Below are 10,990 nucleotides of genomic sequence, written 5' to 3'. Positions count from 1 at the left end.
GGAGTGATAGACAATTATGGGTAAAAGAATTTCAGAATTATTGATCATGGAAGTACAGGGTAATGGCAGAATTAAGAATGTGACAGTATCCCTGTGCATGCCTGAGATTAAGTAAAAGTGTAAATCATGGGTTTGAAGGGATTGAGGTTTTGGGAGGCCAAGGGATTTGAGGTAACAGCAAAGGATACATTGAAGTTCTAGTGTAAAGGCAGGGTTTGGATGGAGAGAAAGCATGTAAGCCAGGTACTGAACTCCTTGAAAAATGGAGAATTATGTGGGTTCTGGTACATAACTGCCCCTAGGATTTGCATTGGATAGCATGAACTTTATGGAGGAGAGGGTGCTGAGTAAGGAGGGCAGGGGGGAGAGTCTAGAAGAGGCAGTAGGGAACAAGGGAACAGGGGGAACAGTGTATGGAGGAGTGTGCAAGAAGTTATAACCAGGACTAGAAAAGATGGTCACAGTGCACTATCTGATAAGATCCAGGTCTTCCTTAGTGAATGCTGAAAGACAGAATGGAACAGGAGAGGAAGAGGTCTCAGTAATATGAAGTGGAGTTGGCTTCTAGAGGGCACAGTGGAAGAAAGGGTGGGCAGGGCTGGATTGAGACAGGAGAAGGTTATAACTGGGAGGGCTGAGCCATCTAGACAATCTATCCCTGAGAGTGTAAGAATAGGAGGTTGGAATTTGTTGGCTCCTGGGGATGTAGCGTAGTACTTTTTATCTGATGCTCATAATCTCAGGAGTCTTGTATAAATGGTAGAGATTTTCTCTTCAGTATGAGAGATGAAGAGAAATCAGGCAACTTATTTTAGTGACTTTCTGTAGATGAGGCACTGGCAACAAGAGGTCTTTTTATGAATTATGGAGGTGTCTTTGAGGTAAAAGGCCTAGTGCTTGGGACTCTAGTGGTGGCATAGAGGACCTGTGGTTTAAGGCAAATACCCTGAGCTAAATTCTGGAATAAAAAAGCAAACTGAACCCATCAGTGCTTCATCTTTTTAAGTTATGTACATTTAAGTATAGAGAGTTTATTAGATGAGTTCAGATGATCCATCTTATCCTTCAAAGCCCAGCTCTTACTACCTGTTCAAAAAAAAATGGCTTTTCTCACTATTCCAGTGTGTAATGATCTCTCTTCTCCAAACTTGTATGTATTTTATACACTGCAAAGGTTCCAAAAGTGGATTTTAAAAAATATTCTTGTAATTTGTCTGAGATTTGTTTCACATGTATGAAACCTGCCTTTTCAAAGTAAATTACAAATTTTGTGAAAGACGGGACCTCGTTTTATACTCCCTCACAGTGCTGGATACATAGTGGTTTTCCTGCTTTATAGGCAAAAAATGTAGAATGACTTTTACCTTGTATTATTGTTTTGATTAGGACCCACAGGGCGGCTAGGTGGTGCAGTGAGTAAAGTGCTGGCCCTGGAGTCAGGAGGACCTGAGGTCGGTTCCAGACTCAGACATTTAACACCCACACTAAGAAAAACTAGCCATGTAACCTTGGGCAAGTTACTTAATCCCAATTGCCCTCCAAAAGGCAAAAAAAAAAAAAAAGAATTCTTGATTAGAACCCAGGAGTAACCAGTTCATATAGTTATATCTAGAAGCCCATAGAAAAGAACAAGTCTGCTTCACCAGATGAAAATCCTTCATGACTGGAACTTTGCTTTTAGGATAGGGAAAAAAGGGAATTAGAATTAATAAAATAAATATACTAATATAGGCTTGAGGCAATTGAGATGCATGTGTATGAGTCTGGTACTTATGGCATGAGTTCTCTCAATATGGAGATACTTACTTATTTTTGTCAACATTATGTTCAAAATAAAATCACATTTGTCTTTTTTTTTCTGAGTGAGTAGAAAATTGTTGATGTTAGAAATGCATTAAAGCCATGACTTAGTCATTTTAAGAATTGTTGGTTTTTTTTTTCCATAGGCTTTAAACCAGGTCAACGAAAAGTTTTGTTTACCTGTTTTAAGAGGAATGATAAACGGGAAGTCAAAGTTGCTCAGTTGGCTGGATCAGTTGCTGAGATGTCTGCTTATCATCATGGAGAAGTAAGTCTTAACAAAATTGGAAGCATTTTCATCCTCTCTTTTCAAATACATATATTACACACAAACATAAATACACATATGAAAAATAAGCACAGTCAAGCATTCTTTCCTTTGTAGAGTCTGTTGGAAGTTTGAAGGAGCAAGAGTTATGGATTTAATAAAATAATAAATGATAGACATTGCAAGATGATTGTTACACATACTAGGGAGAGTTTCACTTGAAATTTAGACTATTCATGCTGTATTTTCTGTTTCTCTTTTCTAGCAAGCACTAATGATGACTATAGTCAATTTGGCCCAGAACTTTGTTGGAAGTAACAATATTAATTTGCTTCAACCTATTGGTCAGTTTGGAACTAGGCTTCATGGTGGAAAAGATGCTGCAAGCCCTCGTTATATTTTTACAATGTTAAGGTAACTTCTTACATGCTATTAGAATGAGCTTTGCTGAAACCAACCAAAAGATTAAACTTTTTCATGATGTATTTTCCTTACTTTGTTGTTTGAAGTTAAGTTGCCCTTTGATGCCTCATCATGGCACAGAGGTGATCATGGATGATCACAGGCTATATTGGTAGGGTTCAAGCTTTGGCAAGTCCCACCAAGCAGGTCAGCAAACCTGGAAGGACAGGTGTGGCAGCAAGCACCCCAAGTGTCCTCGGGGTGGCTGCCCATAGAGGTTCTTGGATCTGCTTTGTTAAAGGAAAGCAACTCAAAATGGGTTAACAAGCTTACTTTAATCAGTCAGACATATATCCTTTACCTTGTTCAGGGGAAAAGGTCAGCACCCTGAACTTCAAAGTATACAGGCAGAATTATCAAGACAGAAACTGATCAAGTAGACAGCTTTCCAAACTGTCCAACCATTACATCCATACCAAATCAACATCTGGCTTTCAACATCTGGGTTTTTCAAAGCCGGAGGGGCTCAGGACAACGGCTTCCCAGAATCCATATCAAATCACAGAACACTTCTCAAAGTGAGCCCCCAAAACAAAGCCTCAAATCAGGGTTTATATAGCCTTCTCCTGGCTCAGAGAATGTAACAACCTTTTGGACCCACTGGCCAATCAAAAAGTATCTACTGAAAAACAAGCCTCCCACCCCAGGCTTCAGGTGCACTTTAGCCTAGGGGCAGGGAAGATCTTCCAAATTTGCATTCCCATTACATTAGGCCTAGAGATAGACCCTCTATCAGCAGAGAACCAATCAAGCTAAGACTTATCATTAGGATGGTCTAATAGTGATCGATTTTTCAGCTGTAACTACTCCCAATGACTCTACTACATCAAAGAAGGACTGCGATTTTCATTAGGTGGACTGAGAAAGCTCCACATCTAGGGATGAGTAAAGTACTGAACTAAAATGGAGACTTGTGCCTCTGTCAAAATATAGCATGTCATTATTTTCTAATTAGTTTCATAGTTTAAATACCTATACCCCTTTAAATTGATCCAAAAGAATGAACAAGTCTTTTGGTTTCCATTTTTATGAGTTCTTGTGAAATCAATTTTAAGGAATTAAAGAATTTCTTATCTTTATTATAGCATGTATCCTTACAGTAGTCTGGAATATACTGTATTGATTACATATGTTAGGAATGTAATATTTCTGTTCAGGTAAATCTATAGATTACTCGTTTTCTTCAAATGAAGGATCATTAAGAGTTTAGAGTTGGAAAGGACCACATAATTTATCTATATAAATACTAAATAGACAAAGTAGAATTCTCTTATTTTAATTTTTTATCTGAGTGGAAGTATTTGATAATGAAAAAATTTAGTGTGTTATTTTCTTATTTTAATTTTGCTCTTATTTAATTGAATATAAACAGTAAGAGGCCGAGGCAATTATGTAAATTTTTTATACTAATAAACTCCTGAAAACAGATAAATGTATAATAAGTAACATTTGTACCTATTAACTTTTTGTTATCAGAATCTCAACAGATACTCTATATATTTTCTGCTTATCCTCAGTACTCTATCAAGGCTGCTTTTCCCTTCTGTGGATGACAACTTGCTTAAGTTCCTTTATGATGATAACCAGCGTGTAGAACCTGAGTGGTATATGCCTATTATTCCCATGGTTTTAATAAATGGTGCTGAGGGCATTGGTACTGGATGGGCTTGTAAGCTTCCCAACTATGATGCTAGAGAGATTGTGAACAATGTCAGACGGATGTTGGATGGCTTGGACCCTCATCCCATGGTAAGAAGCTAGCATTTGTAAGATTGGATTTCTTCTGGTTTTTAACAGTACACACACACACACACACACACACACACACACACACACACACACACACACACACACACAATATCTATATCCATATCTACATATCCATATATATCTAATTACTTTAGAAAAAGCTGAACAGTTTTTCTTCTGGGGCATGTTATACAAGTAAAGACTATGAGTTGATTTGGTATGTATATTTCAAATAACTTTGTTGTTTGTTATGTGTCCAATAAACATATTTATACAATATTAACAATGTCTTAGGGATATAAAAATAATTTTATGTCTTTTTTTGGTAAATAGTATTTTATTTTTTATAATTACATATAAAGATAGTTTTCAACATTCATTTTTTAAATAAGATTTTGGATTTCAAATTTTTCCCCTCATTTCCCCAAGATGACAAGCAGTCTGATATAGATTATATGTGCAATCACCAAAACATATTTCAACATTAGTTGTGCTGTGAAAGAAGAAAAGGGGAAAAGCCACCAAAAAAGTGAAAATAGTATGTTTTGATCTGCGTTTAGACTATAAATCTTTCTCTGGATATAGATAGCATTTTCCATCATGAGTCTTTTGAACTTATTTTGAATCATCGTGTTGCTGAGAAGACCTAAGTCAGTCATAGTTGATCATAGCACACTGTTGCTGTTACTGTGTACAATGCGTTCCTGGTTATGGTCACTTAATTCAGCATCAGTTCATGTAAGTCTTTCCAAGTTTTTCTGAAGTCTGCCTGCTTATCATTTCTTATCGCATAATGGTATTCCATTGCATTCATATACCACAACTTGTTCAAGTATTCTTCAATTGACGGGCATTCCCTCAATTTCCAGTTCTTTACCACTACAAAGAGAGCTGCTGTAAATACTTTTTGTACATGTAGGTCCTGTTACCTTTTTTTATGATCTCTTTAGGATACAGACCTAGTAGTGCCATTGCTGTATCAAAGGGTATTCACAGTTTGATTGTCCTTTGGGCATAGTTCCAAATTGCTTTGCAGAATGGTTGGATCAGTTCACAACTCCACCAACAATGCAATAGTGTCCCAATTTTTCCACATATCCAACATTTATTTTTTTTCCTTTTCTGTTATGTAAGCCAATCTGATAGGTGTGAGGTGGTACCTCCGAGTTGTTTTAATTTGCATTTCTCTAATCAATAGTGATTTAGAGCATTTTTTAATATGACTATAGACAACTTTAATTTCTTCATTTAAAACTGCTTGTTCATATCCTTTGACCATTTATCAATAGGAGAATGACATTACTTGTGCTGGGCTGTGCTCCTCCCCCTTTTTTTTTTTGCTTTTTTTGGAGGGGGGATGGTGGGCAATTGGGGTTAAGTGCCCAAGGTCACACAGCTAGTTTTGTGTGTGTGTGTGTCAGGTGTCTGAGGCTGGATCCAAACCCAGGTCCTCCTGACTCCAGGGCTGATGCTCTACTCACTGCACCACCTAGCTGCCCCTGTACTCCCCTTTTACCCAAGTGAGGCAGACCTTTTCTGAAGTCCTTCTAAGTTATCTTGGGCTAGAAAATTATTTCACTCTGTCTTTCTCTGAATCCTCTTACTCCTGAATTCTTTCAGATAGAGGCTTAATTTAACGTTGCCAAGGGAAACTGGGAAGAGTTCAGGCATCTACCTGCCTTCTCTCAGCCATCTTAGATAGCTTTATATCTTATTTATAGATGTCTGAGGGATTGGGATTTCTTTTCCACCCAGAAAATTGGAGAAGAAAAAGTCATTTACCTCAGTTTTCCTAGTTCTCATCATACCTTTGAAGTATACCAAATGTGATAGGTAAACCTAGCTGTCACTAATAAGATAACTTGAAATCTATAAGGATATTAACAATGAAAATGCCACATTTAATGCCTCTTTTCCTTCTAATTTCCCTTTCTTACCTTCTTATCTCCTGTCCCCTTTCTGATTTTTTTTTGAAAGAAGAATCCCTTTTTCCCCAAAGAGTGTCTTTTCATGGCTTAAAAATTCATCGGAAATTTTGTCCTGAGACATATTGAAAAGAAAGCTTTATCTGAAAAATTTAAAAAACTTTTTTTAAAAGTTTCATACTTCATTGATCTAGTTTTAGAACATTTAAATAAAGGTACAAGTCTGTCTTCTATGATTGCCATATTTGCTTTAAATTATTTTGGATGTAGGAGTTTTATTAAAGTTTTTTTATTGAATGAATCAAATAGAAAATTTTAATAAAATTAATTTAATGATTAATAATTTAATACAATTTAATAATATTTAATAACCTAATTTGTGGGAAGCTCTGTGTGAGACACAGCAGTATAAGATGCAGTTCCTGTCCCCAAATAGTTTGCAGTTTGAGGAAATAAGAAATGAGCACTTGAATAAATAAAAGACTTAAATACCTCTCTAAGACATTGATAAAGGAGTTATCAAAAGTTAATACATGACTAATTGCTAAATAATTGCTATTGAACTTACAGGGGAAAGATATTATATCCAGGTAAGAGGTCCCATCTGGCATCATACCCCCAGTAGGAGGTGTGAAGTGAGAGCCCTAGTTCTGAAAGGATGAGAATCATTATGGGCAGAGAGGAGGGAGAAAGAACATTCTTGGTAGATCAATTGGGACTAGGCAAATGAAGGCATATTGGGGGAACAAGTCAGTCCAAAGGAAAGGATTTGGACAAGTGAGTATTTTAAGAAATAAGCCTTGAAAAGTATATTGGAGATAGAGGGGAGAAAGTCTTGGATAAATACCTGGTTAAGGTATTTGGAATTTTCCTTGAAGTTACGAAACCTTTGAAGTTTGTAAATAGGACATAACATTATCAAAAGAGTTTTCTAATAATAAAGGTTAGTTTGGTGACAGTGGCTTGAAATAGAGATCAGAACCATAAAGATAGATCATGAGAAAGCTCCTTTTGCTCTGAGCATAAGGTAATATGTGTGAACACAGATAGTGGTTTGGAATATAGGATGAAACGGAAAGTTAAGAGAGATCGCAGAAGATTCGATACCACTTAGTGCCCAACTAGCCAGGGGGAAGAGTACAGAGAGTCCAGAGAGAACCTGTATTTTGAGCCTGTCCCACTGGAAGAATGGGGGTTCCATTAAAAGAAAGAGGTGAGTTGGCAGCAGCCTGAGCTTGGCTGGCAGAGGGAGTGGGGGCAAAGGAGAAGTTCAACATTATTTCTGTTGAATCTCCAATAATATTATGGCTTGTGTTGTAGTCCACTGAGCGTTGGAAAATATGGATTCAAAGCATGGAAGAGAAGTCTTTTTTCTTTGAATTCACTAAATTCTTTTCACTTGTGTTTACAGCTTCCAAACTACAAAAATTTTAAAGGAACAATCCAAGAAATTGGCCAGAACCAGTATGCTGTTAGTGGTGAAATATTTGTAGTGGATAGAAATACAGTAGAGATCACAGAGCTGCCAGTCAGAACATGGACCCAGGTTAGTGTGAATGAATGACCACATTTGGGAGTTCTAAGCAATTTCTCAAACTTGGAATTTAATTTTAATAAATATTTTAAAATTCCTTTGATAGAATTTGGATTTTTTTGTATTGAAAGTGGGCTTTAGTTTAACTAAATGGTATTCCAAGTGTATGTCTGTGGGTTTGCTTCCTCTCTTTCTCTGTGTCCTCCTCTTGCCATTCTCCTTTCCCTCTCTCCCTCCCTCCCCCTCCCCTCTCTCTCCCTCCCCCCCCCCTCTCTCTCTCTCTCTCTCTCTCTCTCTCTCTCTCTCTCTCTCTCTCTCTCTCTCTCTCTCTCTGTTCTCTCTCTCTGTCTCATGTTTACAACATCTAATTGAGGACATAGAGTTTTTTCTTGTTATCAACTTGAAAGTTCATGGAAGGTTCATGGTATGTTCATAGTACAGTTTATCTCTCCTTTCGGTAACTTAGAAGGTAGAAGTAAAATAATAGTGCCTTTCTTTGGTGCTGTAGTAGATTTTTATTGTTGTTTTGGTTTTAAAAATATGGCCACTGCAGTCATGTCATGGGACATATAACTGATGTTGCAAAGTTAAAGACACCCAATGAAATAAAGAGGGAAATTAGCTGTGAGGTGAATGCCAAAGACTTCTTGTGCTCCATGTCTTTTCTGTTCTGAGAATGGAGGAAAGCCAGTAAGTTGTGGCTTGCATCATGTTATCTTCATTCTCTCCTGAGAAGTTTTTTTATTACCTTCTTTAATGATTGAGCAGAAATTTGTTGGATGAGAAACAGATGGCTATTCGAAGTCTTATAGCACGAGAGACTTCTGAAATTCCTTAGCTAGTAAATCAACAAGGGACAGTTGTGTAATCAAAATACTATTAAAACTTGAAAAATATTTGAATGCATTAGTTTTAATGAAAATTGGGGGTAGAAAAAGTTATTAAGATTTTTATATGGAAAAATCACCAAGCTTTAAGCTAGGATGAAATTTTCTTTGGTAACCAGTAAATCACCGCTTTTATTTTTGCATTCTTGTAGGTATACAAAGAACAGGTTTTAGAACCTATGCTGAATGGAACAGACAAAACACCAGCATTAATTTCGGATTATAAAGAATATCATACAGATACAACTGTGAAATTTGTGGTGAAGATGACCGAAGAAAAACTTGTGCAAGCAGAAGCTGCTGGGTTGCATAAAGTCTTTAAGCTTCAGACCACTCTTACTTGTAATTCTATGGTAACTTATATTGAATTTACTAAACTCTTCTTTTATGGTGCCAGAATAGTGATTTTACTGTTTATATAAAAGCCTCAATATATTTGTTTTCCTTCAAGTTGTTTGTGGCCACTAATTCTGTCAGGAAATCTTGTGTAACATCTGTTATTTCATGTGAAAATATTTGCTGATTTTGATAGGGAGAACTCTTCAACTTTTTAGAAACATCCTTAAAAGACTTAAATGTCAGTTGTATAGGTACATAGCCTGTAATAACAGTTTGGATAGATAAAGTGTGGGACCACCTGAGAGTTGCCAGGAACTCTATTCTGGGGTCCAGTCACACTGGCCTCGCCATCCTCATCTACAACACTGTCTTCTCCTGTTCTGTGCCTCAGCGCAGGCTGTGGATGTCCTGGAAGAAGCTCCCTTCTTGCCTGGGCCTCTCAGAATAGTGCCCAGTTTCCTTCTAGATTCAGCTCAGATGCCCCCTTTGCCGGTAGGACTCTCCCGTGTCCCATGGCTGCACAGGCCCTCCCTCTGCCAAATCACTTCACTTTGTTTCTGTTTACACATGCACCTGTCATCTCCCTTAATAGAAGACAATGCTCCTTCAGGGCGAGTGCCCTTCTGCACTCTTCTCTGTATTGGTGTCTCTAGTGCTTGACATATAGTGAGTACTTGATAAATGTTTATTCACTTGCTCATTTGTACTTTCAGTGCATAGCCCTGAGTGGGCCACATCAGTGATGCTTAGTAAATGCATTTTGATTCATTAGTTGGTGTTGCTGTGACTTGAGACATATCTCATCACTTTATGGCCATACCTTGTAAATATGCAGGTGTATGAATATATTCTTTCATTCAACAAACATTAAACATCAACTGTGCATCAAGCCCTTTAACTTTATGCCTTCCAGAGCCTAAGATGACATGATTTTGGACTCAGTGGGGAGGGCTGTGGGGATGAACAACAGATGGATCAGGGAAGGCTTCGCGGAGGTGACACTGAAGTGGACTTGAAAGAATAACTAGTAGTTTAATAGGTGACGATGACCTTCTAGGCCTAGGGAACAGCACGAGTAAAGGCACAGAGCCAGGAGAACCTAGCTCTGTGTGTGTGTGCAATAGGGGCTGGCTCAGTGACTTCATTGATACGGCAAACTGCCAGATGGAGAAACTCCCAGGAAGGAAGAAAAGGAGAGAGAGAGGCAAGGGAAAGGGATAAGCATTACATAATGCCCACTACATGCCAGGCACTGTGCTCAGCACTGTACAAATATTATCTCATTTGATCCTCACAGCAACCTGTGAAGTGGGTGTTATTATCACCCCCATTATAAAATGGAAAAGCTGAGGAAATAGGCAAGTTAAGTGACTTCATATAGCTACTAAATGTCTGAGACTGGATTTTAACTCAGGTCTTCTTGAGTACAGTCCCAGAGCTCTATCTACTGCACTACCAACTGCCTCTAGGAAGGTCTAAGATGTGCATTTTCTTTGCAACTTATAGTCTCAGAGCAGGGGTTCTCAATCATTTTTGTGGTATAGACTCCTTTAGCAGTCTGGGGGAGCTTAGAGACCCCAGTTTTACCGAGGTCAGTGAAAAATAAAGATCCGCCCCCAACCCATATAAGTTTATAGATGCTAGGTTAAAAACTCTTGTCTTAGGGTTGCTTTGGACAGGAGAGGTTGAGTGACTTGCCAGGATCAGAGGCAATGTATCCCAGAGCTCAGATTTGAACCAGGGTTTTCTTGACTCCAGGGCTGACTCTATCCACTCTACCATGCTGACTCGTTGTTTTATATGTGTATTTGTAACAGTGATAGTTATTATGAGTACTTCTGTATATATATAGTGTACATATGTGTAATGCATGTGTATACATGCATGTTGGTATAATAGTTTAAACGCAAATGTGTGTATATATAATTTATGTAACATTTTATACAGAGAGTTAAATATTTATTTTATATTTCATATATTCATTTTATATATTATACACACATATAATAAAGGCCACCCAAAATTC

General features: G+C 37.6%; 1 protein-coding gene across 1 annotated transcript in view; it reads left to right on the top strand.

Annotated features, from left to right (window-relative positions):
* TOP2B (DNA topoisomerase II beta) overlaps positions 1 to 10,990 on the top strand; it is a 69,687-nt gene that overhangs the window by 27,507 nt on the left and 31,190 nt on the right. Inside the window, exons 18-22 of the mRNA XM_069088503.1 lie at positions 1,947 to 2,068; positions 2,334 to 2,482; positions 4,048 to 4,279; positions 7,616 to 7,750; positions 8,778 to 8,978. Coding sequence (XP_068944604.1) covers positions 1,947 to 2,068; positions 2,334 to 2,482; positions 4,048 to 4,279; positions 7,616 to 7,750; positions 8,778 to 8,978 — 839 coding nt within the window. The remainder of the gene's footprint in view (positions 1 to 1,946; positions 2,069 to 2,333; positions 2,483 to 4,047; positions 4,280 to 7,615; positions 7,751 to 8,777; positions 8,979 to 10,990) is intronic.

The sequence above is a fragment of the Petaurus breviceps genome, unplaced genomic scaffold, assembly GCF_028583685.1.
Source record: "Petaurus breviceps papuanus isolate PSGF00001 unplaced genomic scaffold, PetGlider_PUasm1.0 185, whole genome shotgun sequence".
Taxonomy (NCBI): domain Eukaryota; kingdom Metazoa; phylum Chordata; class Mammalia; order Diprotodontia; family Petauridae; genus Petaurus; species Petaurus breviceps.
This window is presented reverse-complemented; position numbering and strand designations above follow the sequence as displayed.